The sequence below is a fragment of the Camelina sativa genome, chromosome 15, assembly GCF_030686135.1.
Source record: "Camelina sativa cultivar CO46 ecotype springtype chromosome 15, ASM3068613v1".
Classification (NCBI taxonomy): Eukaryota; Viridiplantae; Streptophyta; class Magnoliopsida; order Brassicales; family Brassicaceae; genus Camelina; species Camelina sativa.
In genome coordinates, this window is record NC_141894.1 from 8,591,041 (window position 1) to 8,610,866 (window position 19,826).

The 19,826-nt window shown below is 37.6% G+C and overlaps 5 protein-coding genes across 6 annotated transcripts; 3 read left to right on the plus strand and 2 right to left on the minus strand.

The window, feature by feature from the left end:
* Positions 1-68: 68 nt before the first annotated feature.
* LOC104746124 (putative 3,4-dihydroxy-2-butanone kinase) lies at positions 69-4,500 on the minus strand. Of its 2 annotated transcripts, none has more exons than XM_087488244.1 (19): positions 4,223-4,500; positions 3,669-3,806; positions 3,471-3,583; positions 3,343-3,390; positions 3,156-3,227; positions 2,992-3,081; positions 2,590-2,763; positions 2,409-2,492; positions 2,270-2,325; positions 1,960-2,090; positions 1,789-1,881; positions 1,641-1,699; positions 1,392-1,535; positions 1,262-1,305; positions 1,074-1,157; positions 925-998; positions 727-839; positions 539-634; positions 69-453 (listed from the first exon to the last, which is right to left on the minus strand). In XM_087488244.1, the coding sequence occupies exons 1-19, from the start codon at positions 4,260-4,262 to the stop codon at positions 325-327; spliced, it is 1,782 nt and encodes a 593-aa protein (XP_087344370.1). In that variant the 5' UTR covers positions 4,263-4,500; the 3' UTR covers positions 69-324. The 2 variants fall into 2 exon arrangements, with proteins under 2 accessions (XP_087344370.1, XP_087344371.1); XM_087488245.1 differs by having other exon boundaries at positions 1,265-1,305; positions 4,223-4,489.
* Positions 4,501-8,613: 4,113 nt separating this feature from the next.
* LOC104746126 (uncharacterized) lies at positions 8,614-10,200 on the plus strand. The gene is made up of 4 exons (XM_010467534.3): positions 8,614-8,940; positions 9,105-9,187; positions 9,755-9,810; positions 9,896-10,200. The coding sequence occupies exons 1-4, from the start codon at positions 8,769-8,771 to the stop codon at positions 9,972-9,974; spliced, it is 390 nt and encodes a 129-aa protein (XP_010465836.2). The 5' UTR covers positions 8,614-8,768; the 3' UTR covers positions 9,975-10,200.
* A 952-nt stretch (positions 10,201-11,152) lies between these two features.
* Positions 11,153-13,089, plus strand: LOC104746128 (purple acid phosphatase 17). The gene is made up of 3 exons (XM_010467536.3): positions 11,153-11,828; positions 11,948-12,104; positions 12,185-13,089. The coding sequence occupies exons 1-3, from the start codon at positions 11,652-11,654 to the stop codon at positions 12,838-12,840; spliced, it is 990 nt and encodes a 329-aa protein (XP_010465838.2). The 5' UTR covers positions 11,153-11,651; the 3' UTR covers positions 12,841-13,089.
* Positions 12,986-15,128, minus strand: LOC104746127 (UV-B-induced protein At3g17800, chloroplastic). Its single transcript, XM_010467535.2, has 3 exons — positions 14,697-15,128; positions 14,243-14,535; positions 12,986-13,899 (listed from the first exon to the last, which is right to left on the minus strand). Exons 1-3 carry the CDS (start codon positions 14,835-14,837, stop codon positions 13,101-13,103), a joined length of 1,233 nt encoding a protein of 410 aa, XP_010465837.1. The 5' UTR covers positions 14,838-15,128; the 3' UTR covers positions 12,986-13,100.
* A 644-nt stretch (positions 15,129-15,772) lies between these two features.
* LOC104746129 (dihydropyrimidine dehydrogenase (NADP(+)), chloroplastic) lies at positions 15,773-18,427 on the plus strand. The gene is made up of 7 exons (XM_010467537.3): positions 15,773-16,504; positions 16,727-16,990; positions 17,084-17,254; positions 17,356-17,468; positions 17,562-17,748; positions 17,835-17,944; positions 18,031-18,427. The coding sequence occupies exons 1-7, from the start codon at positions 16,220-16,222 to the stop codon at positions 18,185-18,187; spliced, it is 1,287 nt and encodes a 428-aa protein (XP_010465839.1). The 5' UTR covers positions 15,773-16,219; the 3' UTR covers positions 18,188-18,427.
* The last annotated feature ends 1,399 nt before the right edge of the window (positions 18,428-19,826 follow it).

Genomic DNA, 19,826 nt, shown 5'->3' on the forward strand with positions numbered 1-19,826 from the left:
CTCCTATAGTGATATATAAATATTTATTGAGATATTTGAGAATCCAGAAAGATGCTAATCATATGGAGTAGACAAAAACATTTTTCTTTCTCATAGTCATTTAAGAATTCAATACCAACAATATAGTCTCGTTCTCTCCGGAAGTCAAAACTCTCACAGTATTACGCACCACCAAAAAAAATTGCATAAACGGAGAGCGCCCTCACAGAGTCAGAAATCTTAAACGGTACATACACGAGAGCCAATAGTGCTCATAAAGCCTCTCTCACCAAAATCCCAATTCATATATCCGGGGAATAAAGGAAGAAACTTCAGGGAGGGAGATCATGATGAGCTTTGACACTGCTCCTTCACGGCTCTTGCTGCGGCACTGTACCATCCTGCTGCAGCCATTGCACCTGGATCTGGAACCGTTGCAAGAATCTCCGCAGATACATAGCTTGATCTCCCAGCCTGTATTACACAATCTCATCCGTCATCTCAATATGAAAACCACTTAACATAACAAAAGCAGACTGAAACAGTAAGCTAAACTCACCTGTGCTTGCATCTGTATGGTTGATTCCGCTCCTGCAGTTGCTGCTTCAGCAGACAGAATGAAAGCCGATATTGGATCCTCTCCTGCGCTCAGCTTCTGTTCTTATCAAAAACAAAAACTCATTACTACTTGCAAGGTGCAATTTTCAAATCTTCAGTATGGAAAGAAAGTAAGCCGCTCTTTGTCACCTCCTCAAGAACTTGTGAAGCCGGAATGAGAGCATCTAGCATTGTTCGGTAGCCTGCAGTTGCTCCACCATATTTGCTGACTGAAGTAATAGATGACTTGAGTGCTTCAGACCCTGATTCAAAATAATGTTAACTGTCAAAACAAGCATGTGCCTTATAAGATACTAACTAACCACATACAAGCAAGCATGATCTCACAGTGTTTGGCAGTGACTTCTGACTGAGCGTTAGCTTTTAGCTCCGCGTATGCTGCCTTGCAGAGGAGATGGTAACTGTTTTCACAAGAGAACCCATAATGTCACTTTACTTTACTATAACAAATAATGTGAAATAATTTCAAGAGTTACATTATTCCGCTTGTCCCCCCCATGGCTCTTTTGATTGATGAACCAATCTCATTCACTGTTTCTGCAGCATCATTCAGTGGATAACTAGAAACGAAAAGAGACATGGTTCAAAGTTTTGTCAACAATCTCTGTGAAGAACTCAACATATAGAGAGGTTATGAGGGAGTAAAAGTAACAAATTGACTCACTACTTTTTCATGTCCTCCAGAATAGCCGTTGCTCCCCTGTACATCTACACAATTGATGCAGGCAAATGTAAGATAATATTAAATGAACAAAATATAAGTATGCATGGCAATATCTGCAAACAAAACTTACTGTCGACCCACAGTCACCATCGCCTACTTTTGCATCCCATTCATTCAGACTATCCTTTAGACTGATGATCACAGTTGCTGCTGCTTGAATGGCTGCCTCAAGGATTCGACCTTCTTTACTCAGCTCTTGAGGTCGGTTATGAGACTGGTATTGACAAATTTTCATGAAATTTACCAAAAACATTTGTCACCAACCCTTGAAACCTCTAAACGACGTATTTTCATCAAAAATGTAAATTGTAATGCATACCTCGGCTATTGATCGAGAAGGAGGAACAGGAACATGAATCTTCGCTGGTGGCCGGTTGCCTGCAATGTAGCACAAATTTTTTTGTATCTAAGACTATACTCCAAGGAAATAAATCACGGAAATAGGAAGCAGCTTAAATCTCACGGACCATCAGTTCCCACAGGCCAATTTGGAGCCTTGGTTGGAGCATCTAATCGGTCTAAAATCGACTGGTCAGCCTTCATGATTGAAATCGAGAATCCTGAGAAAGGAAGCATCGTCAGAGTAACAACAGGAGTATGTACCACTTAACAAAATGAAAAAATCTACAGAACCTCACCTGCCATATCAAGAGAAGTCATAAAAAGGCCTGTATACACCCTATCAACGGCAAGTCCAAATTCCAACTGCAGTTTAGGGACTGCTTTTCCAGCAGCAATCATAAGTTCCATTAAAGGGGTGCCTCCCAAACTGAAAAATTGAGAAGGCGTAACTAAGTTCTCCGCTACCAATCAATATACTCAGAGATCACCATCTAGTTCTACAAATTTGATATCACAGCAGCAGCATTTGGTCCAGCTAAAATAATGGAATAATAGACAGGTACGGAGATACCAATATATATAGAAAATACATCGATAGGGGCTTACCCATTAACCATGAGAACCACTCTATTACCACGAGTAATTGGAACATAATTGGTCTCCTGCAGATATGAAAGAATAATCAGATCTCTTTGACTATGGAAACAAGAAAGTACCATAAAGATAGCACAAATTAAGCACATACAGGATTAAGTATCTGCTGAAGAACATGGGAAACCACCACATCCACAGGTTGAACGTCAACCACAGCAGCACCTGGTTCTCCATGCTGAGAGACAGATTGAATTGCGATGTCAGCGTATGAACCAAAACACTGAAGAAAGTGAATTTGTGTGGAAACTCGAAAATACAAGAAAGTGACATACAATTCCAAGCCCGAGTTCCATCTTTTCTTCGCCAAGACGATCTGATGTAACCTGTCCAGGAAGCGTGCAGACGGATAATGCAACACCCATGGTACCAACTATCTCTGATGCACATTTTGCCTCAGCCGCAACTTTTTCTAGAGAAAGACCAGCCTCTGCTGCTGCACCCGCAACCTGTCCTTAGCAGAAGCAAATAAAATAAACTGATGCCTTAAGCTTTATATTCAGAACCTCGTTTTGATTCTAAGCTCGAGAAAACAAAACAAACAAATCAATATATAGCAGCCCAAGGTCTCAGACATCACAATTTGAACAAAAACAATATCGACGAGCAGCACACGCATACTAAACAAACTGGTTTAGAGTGTGATAAAGAAAAAGGATGGAAAGGGAGTGAGAAACCTTATGAACAAGAACTGTTCCTGCTAACCCTCTGCGTCCAGCGATACCACGTGGAGGGGGTAATGCACAATCCTCTCCAACAATTACCGTCTACAAAACAGATCATGTCATTCTGTCTGACAAAAGCTCTCAACTATGAAAAGGTAATGACGAGCATGTATTACCTCAACTTTGTAACCTTCAGATTTTGCTTGCTCAGCAGCCAAACCAAAGTTCAAGCGATCACCAGTATAATTCTGCCAAGAGAGTTGATGGGGAAACTAGATTAATCACAAACACAAAGAAAAGACTCTATAGTTCCTCGCAACAATAGAACTGTATGAATGTGGCTCTCTTTCCCACTCTAACTACCTTGACAATCAACAAACATCCCTCAGTACCAGTTACAGCTCGAATTCCCTGGAATTGGGCAAAAAATTTATCATTCAATCGAAATAAACAGAAGAGAAAAGATAGAAAGCCCCATCTGGAATACTCACAGCAAGGATGGAATCAACTGGTGGGGAGGCAAAGACATCTCCGCAGATAGCCGCTGTGAGCATACCTTCTCCAACGTAACCAGCATGTGCAGGCTCATGCCCACTGCCTCCACCTGCATAAAAAAAGTAGCATTGCTTTAGAGACTTTCAAAATCCTAAACCAAAACACATAATAATCTCTGGTCACAAAACTCCCACCTGATATAACGGCAACCTTGTCGTACTTTTCAGCCGAGACATCAGCTCGTATAACCACCTTAACCTCAGGGAAACCATCCAAATACTGAAGTCCATGATAAGTTTCAACGAGACCCTCAATGAACTCAGTTACAACATCTACAAAAAGGAAACCATTCTTTTATTCAATTCTCTTAAAGCAAAAGTCCCAAACCGCTAGTTCTATGCCATAAAGATGTAAATTATACCCTAAACCATGGAAATCAAGACATCGTGATGACCATGCAACGAACACAAGGGTGACGGAGTAAGCATTTCAAAGATCGCGAAACAAAATCAGGGGGGTAAAATCGACCAAGGCGAATTTTATGAGCAAGAAACAGGCAATGCAATTAAGAAATCGCAAATAGTAACACAACAATCGGGGAAGATAACATAGGTCAACAGTTCACAATTCTCATCGACCTAAATCTACGGCGGAGAACGAAACAACGACACCGAACAGAGCAGAGGATGCGACGAAAAGATAAACGGCAAGAAAACAAAAAGAAGAACGAAGAAAGAAGAGCACGAACCGTTGGGGTTGTTGATGAATTTCTTGGCCGCGAAAACCATAATTGCGAAGGTATGAAGCGATCAGAAACAGAGAATCGGAGAAGCTCGCATGTAAGAGGAGAGTATTGTAGAGGAAGGTTTAAGGCAATCCGGAGAAAGGAGAGAGAGAAAGAGTGAACAACAGCAACGCGTGAGAGAGAAAAGTAAGAAGAAAGCAAAGAAGAAGAGAGACGCAAATGGGGAGTTCGTTCCGTACGAGAAAACCCAAAGTTAAATAGAATTAATATGGGTCAGGCCCAATTTAAAAGTGGATAAGATATAGATTATGACGAATTTTGTAATATTATTATTTATTAGAATAGATTTATTACGTAATTAGACTCTAAATGGTCACTGTGTGCTGAACACGTGACATGGATACGTTGTCGTGAGCAACGCGCGCGCCTTGGTCCCAGTACTCGCGCTTAGCCGTCTGTGTTTGTGTTTGTATTGGAATTGGATGATATAACTTATAAAATGTGTAATTCTTTTCTATTTAACAAGAAAAAACTATGGATTTGCTTTTTTTTTTTTTTTTTGTCATCTGGAATTTTATTGATAAACTTGGTTTACAAACCAAGGTGGATTACAACAGAAAGAAAACCAAATACCCAAACAAGGGAAACATATGCTGGCGGACTACATGAATGTCCCCAGAGACTAATAGCCACAAGAGGCAAGAGAGATTACAAACTAATGATAATACAAGGAAAATAAAAGGAACTAAGCTCTATAATGAACAAAGGCATGAGAGAATCCCACTAAGCTTCCTTAGAACCCTGTTTATGTCGAAAGAACTAGAAGACCGGAATACCACACACCGAGGACAACTAGAGAGCAAATCGACAAGGAAGAAAGCAGGAGACAAACACGACCAGAGACTCAAATACAACTACTAGCACACCTCACCAGCCGAATAGAGATAGCTAAAAACACTAGGGAGAAGGCAAAAACCTTAAAAACGATAGGAGACAAGCCACGCAAGATCAGCTATTCTTACACGCGGACACTCGTCGAACCAGCTTCAGCCACCTACAGACTTAAAACTGACGACGTCCTCGCAAGAGAAGAAATAGAGAACTAATCCACTGCTTTGACTAAAACCTAACTCTAAGACTTCCAAAAGGAAACTCGAAGGAAGGCTAGTAGGTGACTCAGCAACAAATTAACATCCAAATGGCTCACACCAAGAACGAACCTAGAGCAACAACTAATCTCAAACCAACAAGAGGACTCTAAGAAGAGGAAGAGAAAAATTCCGGATTCAAACCCCCAAGTATATCAACAACCGCAAATTAAGAGACTTAAAAGCTGACTTAACAAGGACAACCTAAAGCCACCATCAAAACAAACTGGGGATATACCAAACGAGCTTGACTTGATGAGAATGTAGCCAAAGGTAACCTAGACACTTTCTAAACAAAGAGACCCAACGCAGCACTACCAAGGACGGGAGAATACAAAGGTCAGATGTTACCGGAGAGAAGGCAAAACACATCTCGGCCGTAGTAGAAGCCGAACAAACCGTCTATCATCATCAACGACCAAGGCCAAGGAAAAACCAGATCTGAAAATTCATTCAACAGAAACATCGACGAGACAGGGCAATCGCGGCTCACCATCACGGACCAAAAGGAGACGAACCTCGGTGAGCTCTCACCGATAACGGAGAGAACAAACCCTTGACGCCATTCCGAAATCTTCGAAACCAGATCCGCCGGAGGGGACTGAGAAAGGCTCAACAACAACTAGACATGAAGGAAGCAAACATAGGACGACCCTCTCACGACTCCGGCGAGAGGCGCCGGTGGCCGGAGAGGTCAGAAACGAGGAGGAAACCTTGGCGGCGGCTAGGGCGAACGAGTCTTCACGAGAGAGAAAAGGGGGTTTTTTAGGAAGTGTTTTCTTCAAAAAAATTAGAACTGACGTTACGCAAACTATGGATTTGCTTAGAATTTGTAATTAGATTATTCCTATTAAGTTTTATGTTATTTCTAAAACCTTTCTTTTTGTTACAAAGTTTGAAGTCAACTTTATGATTCGTTAAATGTCTTGATTTGCAATAACTTCCATGTGAGTTTTATATTTGCCTTTATCTCCCTGGGTTCCTCTTTCTATATTTTATCATGAAATTACTTTTTCTTTATGAATTTACAATCAAGTCTTAGACTATGTACATTGGTTTAAGTATTCAACACCTTATTTTTTACTCCACATCATCATTTTTTCTTCCACCTCATTTTCTCTTTCTTCCACATAATAATTTAACACCCTCTCAATTTTTTTTTTCTACAATAGTTCTGTTTAACTAAATTCAACACCTTATCCTACTTTTTTTATTTTATATTTTATCTTCTTTTATGTTTTTGTTTTTGATTAATTAATAACATTTACTGATTAAAATTAAACAATAGTTTATTAAAGGATAATTAGAAGAATTCTAGTAAAAAGATGGATTTTTTTTATTGTCCAAATTAAATGAAACAAGTCTCTATTTATAAAGCACAAAAATGATAAATTTTGATATAAACTATACTAAAAAATAAAATAATTTATTATAATTTAGTTGATGTAAAATAGTTAGAAGGGGTAAAGAATCTTTAAAATTCTAAATAAATGAGATAGTTTATTTTTTATTTAATATGTTTTACCGTGAGTACACCCCACACATTGCTTACTCTATTCGCATGATGACACGTGACATCAGGGGTCCCAGATTTTGTTTTCTCAACATGTTGAAAAAATTCAACTATGTTTAATCCACGTCATGTTTTTTTTACTTTCAACACCCTCATTGCTTCTATTAAACTATTGAATAAATAATTCAACATGTCCATTGTAAATGGTCTTATCCAAAACTAACTTTTTATATAGGCTTTGATTGGTAACATGAGTTACCATTGAATTAAGTTGAGTTATGGAATTAACTCATAGATTATTTAAAAATGTTACCAATCAACAAAAAACTAAAAAATTTAAAGTTGAGTTTGAGTTACAATGTGTTATGGTTGATTTACAGTTTTGAGTTAAGATGTGGTAAGTTGAATTATCTATTTTCTTAATAAAAAAATGACAATTCAGTTATATAATACAAAAAATATTATTTTTGTATTTATTCATTTCATATATCAATAACAATAATGATTACAGTTTTCTTTTATTTAATACCTTTTTAATTAGTTATTTTCTATTTTCCTAAATTATTATTTTTTATTATCATTTGAAATAAAAATAGGCATAGACCTAAATATGATAACATTGTAAATATTATGGCATGCATGTAGTTAATTTTTTAATTTGCAATGTAACAAAGAAGTTTAGTTAACTTTGTGTATATTAAAATTATTTTATTATTTATATATTTTATTTATTTTATTTTTATTATTTTGTGAAATATATTCACTAATATTTTTAATAATTATAATCAAATAATACATACCACAGCATCTACCACAAAAATGTCAACAGTCAGTAATTTTGATAAAATTAATAAATCATATTTTTACAGTGATTCATTACATCAAACTGTTGTTTTTACTACATAATTTTTACTGCAAATTACATTAAATTATGCTTAAACTCAACTTCAATAAACCATGTTACCAATCAAAGCCATCAAATTATAATATTCTATGCAACTCAACTTAAATAAACCATGTTACCAATCAGAGCCATAGTTGATCTGAACCTTCAACCGAAAAAAAAAAATGCACAGAAAACTAACTTTGTCTAATCATTTTTGAAAAATTAAAATATTATATTTTGGTATTTTAAAACTTATCCTAAGGATAACTATTCTGCATATTTAACATTAGTTTTTCTCGTTTCTAGTTTGTTCTTATAATTCTGTATTTTAAATTGCCTTAATTAACGTAACATGTTGACCCAAAAAATAAAAAGTGTCGTAACATTTTTCAACTTTATTATCTATACTTAAGTTTTACAAGTAAGCTTATCTATTTGATAATTATATGTAGCCATGTAGGTTTGAAGATTTGGAAATCTAATTGAACATTTGTCCAAATCTAATGGAACATTATCCTTCCTATTTTATTACTTCCAGATTTCTTTCATTAATAAGATAAGATAACCTTGCCCTTTAATTAAGTCAAACAAAATTAAATTTAAAGTAGTCATGATAGAAAATCTTTTGCCGGCCATGAAAAAAAAATTGGAAGTGTAGGATATGCCTCCCAAGAAATAATTAAATACCGGAAAAAAATCGAACCAAACAGTGTTAACCATTCTGAACCGGGAGTTAATGCGTGGGTCTCTCAACCAATGAAGTCACTCACTAACATAGTGACTATTGGGCCATAAAAGGCCCATCAATTAAAAATGTCGAGAAACCAAAAAAAACAAAGTCAATACCGGCCGGCACATGGACACGGCGTCGATAGATACACGTGTCGGACGCACGAAGAATCACAGATCATAATCATTCTTTCAATTTCACTACGGAAGAAGAGGATCTTAAAAAAAAACGAGAGAAAGAGAGATCTCTTGAAGAAGAAGAAGAAGAAGACAATGGCATTGCAATGGCTGATTCTGTCGTACGTGGTTGCCGCCGAGGTAGCCATCGCCGTCATCTTGACTCTCCCTTACCCAATGCTCCTGAAGAAACGCATCGTATCACTTGTCTCGCTCATACTTAATCCCGCCGCCTCCGTCGTCGCCTTCTCTGGATTTCAGCTCCTCGGTAATCTCTCTCTCGCTCGTAGATCATCTGATTGTTCACTTTTTTCCTTGTTCAGATTCGATACGGTCTTTATAACTAGGGTCTCGAGTTGAGTGTGATTTGGTATCTATATGTTTGGTTTGTTTTGGCAATTACTCATGTGAATCGTTTGTGTTTCTTGTCAGATATATACTGGAAGAACGAGCATAGGCTAATGTGCTCATCTGAGGTTTGCACTACTACAGAGCGTGATCGCTACGAGAAATCTGTAAGTTCGTCATCATCTACAGAACATTTGAACTTATGATCGTGCCTTCACTATTGATATTAGAATTGAAGCTTATTTTAGTTCATACTGATACTTGTTCATGTATATGTCTTCTTTGATGAAGTTTTATAATAATGTAGAATCATCTGATGATCGAGTTTAGTTGCTTTAATTTAGTTGAATTAAGTTTAGGATGTCTCAGTAATGAAACAAAAAAATGAGTTCTCAGTAGCACTACCAATTGCATATTTGGTCAGAGACTCGCAGAGTTAGTGTCACTGCTTAGTATTAATCTAAGGTCATGTCTATAGCAAACTTTTATGCAAGGAATCTTATATTGGTGGAAACATTCAGATATATTTCCTTTGAAAGATTTGTCAGAATACATCTAGTAGTGCCGTATTCTTTTTATGCTATGTTCTTCTGAATATGTTGATGAGATTTCAACATTTATCTGAGCTTTTTACAGTTTGCGCTTGAATTTGGGGGGCTCTATCTGTTACATACTACATTTAATTTGGGTTTCTGTCTCAACTCAGCTTACTTACTGGTTTACTTGTGTTTCAGATCTATAAGGCTCAGAGGAATGTGGTTCTGTGTGCAGCTGGGATCCTTCTCTACTGGTACATTATCAACTATCACACACTCCACACTTTATACTTGGCACTTATGTATGTATTTGACTGTTTCTCTCATATTTACTAACAGGTGCATCTTCCGCATCTGCAAGTACCACAAAGATCTTGAGCGTTTGGAGGAATTAGAGAAGAGATGCAAAGACGAGTAGAAGTCTCCCCAAGTCTGGTTCTTCTGTTATAGTATTACCACGGCTTGTGAGTAGATCCAAAAAAACTGAATGAGACCAGGATTGGTTTATCTTGAGAATATCTTTGCGCAGACCCTTTTTGTGTTTATTCCTTTTGCAACTTTTGGTTTACTTTCCGAGGAACAAACAGGCTCTGTTTATTTCACGTCCAGAATTCACCTTTACAGATTATAGTTGTTGCAAGAAACCTAGATCAGTACTTCGAGTAAAATTTGTTATTGTATGCGGATTGACTTGGGACTGCCCTGCCAAAGCCAAGCTGAGCTGGGTTTTATAGGCTTTGATGGTCTGGTCTGAGCTGATCCCGACAGAGCAGAGTTATTAAATCTGTCTGGTTTTGCGTTTTGGCTTTAACTACATGCTGGTCTTGCTTAATTCAGACTGAGCCGGCTGGAACACTATATCTAGACCGGTCTATAGAGCTGGAGCAGCTCGGTTAAATGCCCATTAGAACTAGGAGGAAATATGTGTTTGAAAGTGTATAGAGGAGACCCTCTCTAGGTTTGTAACCGCAAGACATGAACATCCGAAACAAGGAATAAGTCAAGAAACCCCATTATCGAACCAAACATGAAAGGATTCCAGAACCAACGGGAAAGCAACTAGTCACGTATTGACTTTGACTATACCAAAACAGCGGTTACCTATGGTTGGGGCATTATTTGTTACGGCCCGGATTATTTTAACGTATTTTAAACTAAAAATAAGGAAATACTATTAAACGATCTTAACAAAAGATTACACTAGTATTAGTTTATTTATTACAATGGAAGTGGAGAGTGTACAGTGAACACTAAACTGTAAAGCAACGTGACGTGTCAATCTGTGAGAGGTATAAAACGGCGTTGTCCGCTGTTAGAACTTGTCGGAAAGTGAAGTATATGTGGTCCAATAGCAATACCATCTCGTGACACAACCGGGTTCTACTAAAATTAAAATAATCAAAACCCAATCATGCTTGAGCACATTTTTTTTTTGGTAATGTGATTGAGCACATAATATTTCCCCAAATACCTTCTTATAGATAATAATAATTAAATTAATCATCTAGAATATTCAAAACCTTTTAAAAGTCCGCAAGCCACTTTTCAGATTCCCTTCTGCTAACTTTATTATTGTTAATGAAATTTTAAAACCACAACTTTGTTGTAACTTTTTATTTATTAACCAAGAACTCAAAACCTAAACTTAGGGTTTTATACTTATAATTTTTTTTAGAAATTAGATTTTACCACAAACAAAACCAAAATCTCTGAGTCTATCAGAGATCCAAAAAAAAAGAAAAGAAAAAAATGAGAGGTGGATGTCAGAAATCGAGAGCGAAAGAAAATAAAAAAGATGCGGCCACTGGTTGGGAATATCCTTCAGCATCTTTAACCGCACCTTTTTTTATGTTCTCTTTAAGATTTTTTCGGTTTAAAAAGCATCTTCTTCTCCCTCCTCTTCCTTCCCTTCATCATCGTCTCCTTCACCACTCTCGTTTCTCTCTTCTTCTCATCTCAAATCCCGTCTCTCTCTCTTTCTCTCCATATACAGAGAGAGATCCATAGAAACTACCAAAGTACGTTTCCTCAAGCGTTACTTTTCGAATTTCCCAATATATATAATTGTGTGAGCCGCCGTGAACAACAATTAATCATGAATTCTCGTCTGAGTTTGCTTATATTGTATATCTGCGCCACCCTCTTCGTGGTGTCGAACGGTGAGCTTCAGAGATTTATCGAGCCGGCCAAAAGCGACGGTTCCGTTAGTTTTCTAGTCATCGGAGATTGGGGTCGCCGTGGCTCCTTTAATCAGTCTGTCGTTGCCTATCAGGTTTTAGTCCCAACATTATTTGTATCATTTACATATATGGAATATTCTAATAGTATTATTCTCTTTCCTCGTACAGTGACGTGTTTAATTTAATCAGTTCAATTAATTAATTTACGCAGATGGGAAGGGTCGGAGAGAAGATAGGTTTAGATTTCGTGGTCTCTACGGGAGACAACTTCTACGACAATGGCTTGTTCAGTGAACACGATCCAAATTTCGAACAGTCTTTCTCTAACATCTACACTGCTCCTAGTCTCCAGAAACAGTGGTACAGTGGTAATAATCCATCCTTTACATAATCCCAATACCTTTTGATTCAATTTGGTTGAGTTTCTCATCAAATGAAAATGATGCAGTTTTGGGGAACCATGACTATAGAGGTGATGCTGAAGCTCAGCTGAGCTCTGTTCTTCGTGAAATCGACAGCCGTTGGATCTGTCTCCGATCATTCGTGGTGGACGCAGAGTTAGTAGAGATGTTCTTCGTTGACACCACTCCTTTTGTGAAAGAGTACTACACTGAAGCAGATGGTCACACGTACGATTGGCGCGCGGTTCCTTCTCGCAACTCTTATGTTAAAGCTCTCCTCCGTGACCTCGAAGTTTCTCTGAAGAGTTCTAAAGCGAGATGGAAGATTGTTGTTGGTCACCATGCGATGAGAAGCATTGGACACCATGGAGACACGAAAGAGCTCAACGAAGAGCTTCTTCCTCTTCTTAAAGAGAACGGTGTTGATCTATACATGAACGGACACGATCATTGTCTTCAACATATCAGTGATGAAGACAGTCCTATCCAGTTTTTAACTAGCGGTGCTGGATCCAAGGCTTGGAGAGGAGATATTGACCCAGTGACCAACAATCCCAAGGCTCTGAAATTCTATTATGATGGTCAAGGGTTCATGTCCGCTCGGTTCACTCACTCAGACGCAGAGATTGTCTTCTATGATGTCTTTGGTGAGGTTTTGCACAAATGGGTTACTTCTAAACAACTTCTTCATTCCTCAGTTTGAAGTAAAAAACAAAAAAATGCCTAATAAAATTGGCTTCATTGTAATTTTGTATCATATATTAAGTCCTATTGCAGGCTAGGTAGGCTTCCTGCTTAGTTTTAGCATCCCTACCATATTTTAGCTCTAGCTTTATCCCATCACAATATCATATAAATGTACGATCTTTTATCTCGGATTTTGATACAACTGTAATGATACCCTTAAAGGGTATCTTCTTTATGTTACATAAGTTAGTCTATTATTGCATTACAGACCATTTTCTAGTTCAATACAAAGTGGTACCTTGCATCCACATGGCTCTCTACGTCCCAGAGGAACGATCCGAAAGTCACAGCCTCCAAGACGAGCCTCTTCATCCCACCAAAGCTGATATTTATCTGTTCGTCCTTGGATGAATCCACAGTACCTTCCGGTGTTAATACGATCTCAGGCTTACCAAACAATGCCTCTGTGTGCTTCTCAATGATCCTAACTGCTTCTCTTGATCTTATAGTGGCGTATCTCTGAAGCGTCTCTGCATCAAACGACATCACGTATGACCTTAACCGGGATGGTTTAATCTCGCTGCCAAAGCCCTTAGCGCTAACTCCGCCAGCAAATGCACCAACCTCTGGGTGAGACGATACAGCCGAAGGCCGCTCTGTTTGATCAACGCTTGTTTTACTATCATCCAACCCACCTGGCAGAATCTTCATGGTTTTCTCAAGCTGAAACCTTTGGTCCACCCTCTTCAAGAAATATCCATACATGACAGAAGCAGCATAAACTTGTCCAACTCTGAGCTTGCTTATCTGTGCAACAGAGGCTAGATCACCCATTCTGCTTCCAAGAATCAGTGCTAGATGGTTGTGAATCATCTCGTACATCTCGGGAGAGTGAAGCTGCTCAAGCTTCTCTACTTTGGTCGGCCAAGTATCAACACGACCAGATGGATGAGAAGATGGGGTCACTGATGGTACAAGTGATACGTTAGCTTCCATGAACTTTTGAACCACCAATGCGTACAAAATCTCTTCCAATGTCCTTCTTCTCTCATTTTCCTTCAACTCTGCAATCCTCCTACAAGCCGAAAAACAATTCCCATAATCAAACTCGTATTCAAATCCAAAGCTTTGTGGTCTTAGCACTAGGTCTCTTATGTGTATATATATAGATGGAGGATTTAAAACAGATAATAGACCACAACCATACTGCTAGTTATGGAATTGTCCAACGTAACGATATCATGAGTCATGACTATCCAAATTCGTTATGGTATTTATATCTACAGACGCAGAAAAGCTCACAAAACATCTCTTTTACTTACGACCTCAAGCAAGATTTAATATCAAGATTAATAATAGTTGTCAAGAAATCAGTGTGCGGTAATTAAAATTATTGTTCATAGATTGTTGTAACAAACCTGTAAAGAACGATGTCGGTTCCAGGTACAGAGGATGCATCTTTGTTCTGTCCCTCAGAGTCCCGATCAGTTTGGAGCTGCTCAAGCTGCTGTTCAACAGCTGCAGGCACAAGATGAGGATGGCTCAACAAAATCTGAGACAGAAACTGACCAGCAGGCGACTCCAGGCGAAGCGGTGCGATCGGTTTAGGGGTTGAACCAGAGGAAGCATCACCACTAGACGCTGAAGAAGCTCTAACCACAAAAATTCTCCGAGTTTTAGCAGTCGTTGTTAAGCTTTGCAACGCGTTTTGCTGCAAATAGATAAAACCAACATTTAAAAAAAGCACCAAGAACATAAAAATCCTTAAAATATTGGAAAGCTTGACTTTTTTGGAACTTTCAGGTTCACATGAAAACAACCGGATCAGAATATTTGGTTAATTGAATCAAGAAGAAGAGATTTGAGACATACCCTGAAACGAAGTCGAAGTCTTGAACCAGAACGCGTGAACCCAGGGCCACTGGCGGTAAGGAACATAGATCCAGAACCGTTGTCGGAAGTTCTAGGTGGTAAGACGGGAGATCGAACCAAACTCGCCGTCACGGCATCCATGGTTGCTCTCTGTGAGTAGAAAAGAGAAGAGAAATCGAAGTTTTGGTCGGACCGTTGGAGATAAGAAGAAACTCTAGAAGAGCTTTGAGAGAGAGAGAAAAGTATTAAAAAATGGCGATCGATTGATATTACTGGTAAACAGACTTTGTTTGGTTGGTTTAGTTCTTTGACAAAACAGAGACGGGTCTGATTATTTATATCATAAAATGAAAATAATTCTCAAGAAATTATATTATTCGCTTACATAATTTTGTGACCATGGAAATTATATGATGAGGTCGTGGTCACTGTGTGTCCTTCCTTGTACAATAACGATATTATAAAATCGAATAATAATTCTTTTTGTAGTGTTATTTAAAGATTTGAACACAATTATATATCAAATATCTAAAAAAACTGCACTAGAAAGTTCGAATGAAAAATATTTCAAGTCATATAACTCTAAACCACATTTGTAGTTCGTATTTTTGTGCAATCACGAATTTCTTATAAATTATAGGGTGACTGACTTAATATGGTGAAGCTTAAATCATGTTTTCCACATCCACTAGGATTTTTAATTTTTCTATTTTTTTTTACTAATCTTATAAGTTTCACTTTGCGCAAATTAAACGAGAAAAGTACTGTAGAGTCAGTCAAACTAAACAAAGGAAGAGAAACGATGAGAGCCACCAACTGCTGTTGTGTCCATTCCCACTTACACGTATTACTATTATAACGTTTTGTTTTGTTTTGTTTTGTGACGCATGGGCTAATTTACCCCCACGGCCACTAGTGCCCAAATAACTCGTTTCTCTAGAAACAAACCTTAGCCTCACGGTAGATTCCGTTACGTGTTTGCCATTTCCACGTCTTTTTTTTCTTTTTCTTTTTCAGTCGGCGTATATATTGAGTAATCTTTTTTTAAGAAAATATCCATTGCTTGATTTGTTGGTAATTGATAGAGATAGAAACAGAGAATCTTAAGTTTTATCCACTCCGTTGAACAAGAGATAAGATAGAGAATAAAATTTTAATTGTTAAATACGAATGATTAAAACTAGATTAATGGCTTTTTTTAATCTTACGGAAGATGGGTCTATTATTACTTTGGGTGGTTCATTAATCAACTAATTTAGGAACTTACGTTACAAAACTTGCAATTATTTTCACGTGGCATGAGGTTGAAGAACCGACCAATTATTACAAGACACTCTTCTTCTCTTACCTATCTTCTTCTTTACCTTGTTCGATTTGATCAAACAACTCACACATTTCCAAATCCTCCCTAACTAACACTCTGTTGCGTGCCATCTTCTCTCTCTCTCTCTCTCTCTCTTTTATAATTCTTGAGTTTTTCACGTCTCAAGTTTGATAACTTCTTGAATATTGATCTGTAAACCATGGCTTCCATGAGTTTCGCCTTGAACCGTTTCTCTGGTCTCGCCTCTAAAACCAGCTTATCAGCTAACTTCGATCCTTCTTCAACTCGCCGGAGTTTTCTACCTCCGACTAGAGTTGGTCTAAAGATCTCTGCAGCCGTTGAATCTGAGCCTGATCTCAGTGTCACTGTTAATGGCTTGAAAATGCCCAATCCTTTCGTGATCGGGTCTGGTCCACCGGGTACCAACTACACCGTCATGAAGCGAGCCTTTGATGAAGGTTGGGGAGCCGTCATCGCCAAAACCGTAAGCTCTCTTTCTCTTCAATCTGATCATTCCTTCGAAATTGAGATTTGACTTTTGATGATGATTGAATCTGTTCTGCGTTGACTATATTGAGTTTTCTAGTTCTTGATTCTGCTAATCATAGTACCAAGAACAGAGTATTTAGGTGTGTTTGTGTATGATGATGATGATGATGATGATGATTGAGTTTGGTTTGAATCTGTGGTTGGATGATTTATTTAGGTATCACTAGATGCATCCAAAGTTATCAACGTGACGCCTCGATATGCCCGGCTACGAACCGGATCAAATGGATCAGCCAAAGCAGATGTAATTGGGTGGCAGAACATAGAACTCATTAGTGACCGACCTCTTGAAACCATGCTCAAAGAGTTTAAGCAGTTGAAAAAAGAGTACCCTGATCGGATCCTTATAGCTTCCGTCATGGAGGAATACAACAAAACTGCTTGGGAAGAGCTCATCGACCGTGTTGAACAAACTGGTGTTGTGAGTTTTCCCCCTCCCAAACACAGATTCTTAAGTTTTCTCCTCTTTTCTGATACATGTTAAAGAGATTGTTCTGGATACTTGTTTTTGTAGGATGCTTTAGAGATCAACTTCTCGTGTCCTCACGGTATGCCAGAGCGCAGAATGGGTGCTGCTGTTGGACAAGATTGTGCCCTTCTCGACGAGGTTTGCGGATGGATTAATGCTAAAGCTACAGTTCCTGTATGGGCTAAGATGACTCCTAATATCACTGACATAACAGAGGTGTGTGACATCTAAGTTAATGCAAAACCGTTATTGCTACTCTGTTTTGCTCTCCTTTAACCATATATATATATATATTTTTTTGTAATCTGTAAATATAGCCTGCTAGGGTATCTCTTAAGTCAGGCTGTGAAGGAATTGCAGCTATCAATACAATCATGAGTGTAATGGGAATTGATATGAAGACGTTGCGTCCTGAGCCATGTGTTGAAGGGTTAGCTATATATAGCATTCTTATAAACGTAAAAAAGTTAAGCAACTCTTGTAATACATAACAAGAAATGCTAATGTATTTAATGTTTTGCAGTTACTCAACTCCAGGAGGCTACTCTTATAAGGCTGTTCGCCCAATTGCGCTTGCGAAAGTTATGAGCATAGCCAAAATGATGAAATCTGAGTTCAGTGGGAATGATTACTCGCTTTCGGGTATTGGAGGTGTTGAAACTGGCTATGATGCGGCTGAATTCATTCTCCTCGGATCTAATACTGTACAGGTGACTATACTCAACACTCTCCTCACTTTTTTATGTTTTTAAACTTTATTCCGTGAGAAACTTAGTTTACTGCTTTTTGTTGGAAGGTATGCACTGGTGTGATGATGCACGGCTATGGTCATGTGAAAACCCTTTGCGCCGAGCTTCAAGATTTCATGAGACAGCACAACTTCTCTACGATAGAAGACTTTAGAGGGTATGAGCAACTTTTCTTATAGGATTTTATATCCTTCTTTACCCTTGCTGAGCAGTTTTTGTCATGTTGTTTGTTGTTTGGCTTAGGCATTCGCTGCAGTACTTTACAACACACACAGACTTAGTTAAGAGACAAAAAGAAGCAGTTGAGCAGAGAAAAGCCGAGAAGAGAGGCTTGAAATCCGACAAAGATTGGACCGGAGATGGGTTCGTGAAGGAGACTGAGAGTATGGTTTCTAACTAAGGTACTAGCCTGGTGAAGTGATGGTTAAAGCATAGCAAAACCCACAAAGGCACTTCCTTTCAATTGTTTCAAAATCAACTCATTCATCTTGTATCCATAGCCACAGCGTTTTCTTTGTTCGTTTAACTTGGCTTAATTTTTGGCCAATAATAAAAAAATATCATAGTTATAAGAGACTCAAGCTTTAAAGATTGTACTGATTCCGTGAAAGCGGTTAAAGGAATGATTTACTTAAACCAATAATGCTCCATGAAGCAAGACGTTTATTACGCTAGTGTAAAACTTTTTATAATATAACCAAATAGTAATATACTTGGTTTTAGATTTTATTTTGTAACATTTGAATATTGAATATGAACTTCTCATATTTCATTTTAATACTAACTCATTTCAATTATATAAGAGTTTTGAGGCTTTTTTTTGCTCTATTTTATAATATTTTCTCAAATTTCTATATATAATTTTTATTAATATCACAATTTATGACTATTTGAACTATGCATTATATTTTTCTATTGGTTGAAGTTTTATAAATGAGATAATATTTATTGTTTAGTAATCTTTATGTTTTTACTCAAAAACTTTTATAGCACAGGGAGTACCATTTAAATATTTATATTATCCTAATAAACCATATATTAAGTTTAATTACACATTTCTTCTTAATGCATAGAACTAAATATTTTATATCAAACACAACTAATACATCATATCAAATCTATATCTTAGTAAGAATTGAAAATACAAATAAAAATTAACAAATTATAATTCACAAAAAAACTGAATCAACATTATTTAAGATATATTTGTTATGTTGCTATCTTATAAGTAGTAATTTTACCTCATGTCATAATCAATTTTAAATGAGTGAAATATATAAAAGAAAAACATATATGAAGATATAGAGACATTTTCATCAAATAACTGAAGATTCATTCCTATAAATTATAATTTATTTCGAGTTATCTTATGTTTTAACATATGCATTACAAAAATACTAATAACTTTAAATCATTTTTTTTAAATTATACATATTAATTGTTTGGGCAAAAGTAGTCGATTCATTTAAAGACTACGGAAACAAGAAACAGATGTTGAATAGTTGTTTTTATTGATCAAAGTCTCAAGCTCAAATACAAGAATTCAAGGCACAGCGAATCAATCTATAAACCCTAGCCGCATTCTAGAGTTGAGTCGTGTGTCTTGCGTTTTAGGTCTCTTGCTTTGTTCTCGATCCCCCTCTCTTGGAGGCCGCTCTCCTTTTATATAGAGAACTCTTTACCATAATCCCTTAGGATATGTCTTGGGATTGCCGACTCTATCTATGATAGGGTCGGTCTCGAGACTCTTGGTCCACTGGTAAAGTCGGTCATTACTTTTGGTCTATTAACAAATCCAGTCATGTGACTTTCGGCCCATTGACGGAGTCAGTCGCGAGATTCTCGGTCTATTGACAAAGCCGGTCGCAAGATTCTCGCCTATTGACAAAGTCAGTCACGAGCTCTTAGCCCATAAACAAAGTAAGTCACCAGCTCTTGGCCCAGTGACAATGTCGGTCACATGACTCTCAATCCATTGACAAAGTCAGTCACGTGACATTCAACCCATTGACAGACTCGGTCATGCAACTTTCCTCTTA

What these genes read in the sequence shown, in the direction of transcription:
- LOC104746124 (XM_087488244.1), bottom strand. Translation starts at nt 4,262, where the DNA reads ATGGTTTTCGCGGCCAAGAAATTCATCAACAACCCCAACG. An exon ending in TTCAGCAGATACTTAATCCT is followed by an intron (nt 2,326 to 2,408) that starts GTATGTGCTTAA and finishes TCATATCTGCAG; the next exon opens with GAGACCAATTATGTTCCAAT. An exon ending in GACTTCTCTTGATATGGCAG is followed by an intron (nt 1,882 to 1,959) that starts GTGAGGTTCTGT and finishes TTCCTTTCTCAG; the next exon opens with GATTCTCGATTTCAATCATG.
- LOC104746126 (XM_010467534.3), top strand. Translation starts at nt 8,769, where the DNA reads ATGGCATTGCAATGGCTGATTCTGTCGTACGTGGTTGCCGCCGAGGTA. An exon ending in GTGATCGCTACGAGAAATCT is followed by an intron (nt 9,188 to 9,754) that starts GTAAGTTCGTCA and finishes CTTGTGTTTCAG; the next exon opens with ATCTATAAGGCTCAGAGGAA. An exon ending in GCTGGGATCCTTCTCTACTG is followed by an intron (nt 9,811 to 9,895) that starts GTACATTATCAA and finishes ATTTACTAACAG; the next exon opens with GTGCATCTTCCGCATCTGCA.
- LOC104746128 (XM_010467536.3), top strand. Translation starts at nt 11,652, where the DNA reads ATGAATTCTCGTCTGAGTTTGCTTATATTGTATATCTGCGCCACCCTC. An exon ending in AGTCTGTCGTTGCCTATCAG is followed by an intron (nt 11,829 to 11,947) that starts GTTTTAGTCCCA and finishes TAATTTACGCAG; the next exon opens with ATGGGAAGGGTCGGAGAGAA. An exon ending in CCAGAAACAGTGGTACAGTG is followed by an intron (nt 12,105 to 12,184) that starts GTAATAATCCAT and finishes AAAATGATGCAG; the next exon opens with TTTTGGGGAACCATGACTAT.
- LOC104746127 (XM_010467535.2), bottom strand. Translation starts at nt 14,837, where the DNA reads ATGGATGCCGTGACGGCGAGTTTGGTTCGATCTCCCGTCTTACCACCT. An exon ending in GACTTCGACTTCGTTTCAGG is followed by an intron (nt 14,536 to 14,696) that starts GTATGTCTCAAA and finishes ATCTATTTGCAG; the next exon opens with CAAAACGCGTTGCAAAGCTT. An exon ending in ACCGACATCGTTCTTTACAG is followed by an intron (nt 13,900 to 14,242) that starts GTTTGTTACAAC and finishes TTCGGCTTGTAG; the next exon opens with GAGGATTGCAGAGTTGAAGG.
- LOC104746129 (XM_010467537.3), top strand. Translation starts at nt 16,220, where the DNA reads ATGGCTTCCATGAGTTTCGCCTTGAACCGTTTCTCTGGTCTCGCCTCT. An exon ending in GTGTTGAACAAACTGGTGTT is followed by an intron (nt 16,991 to 17,083) that starts GTGAGTTTTCCC and finishes TTGTTTTTGTAG; the next exon opens with GATGCTTTAGAGATCAACTT. An exon ending in ATATCACTGACATAACAGAG is followed by an intron (nt 17,255 to 17,355) that starts GTGTGTGACATC and finishes CTGTAAATATAG; the next exon opens with CCTGCTAGGGTATCTCTTAA.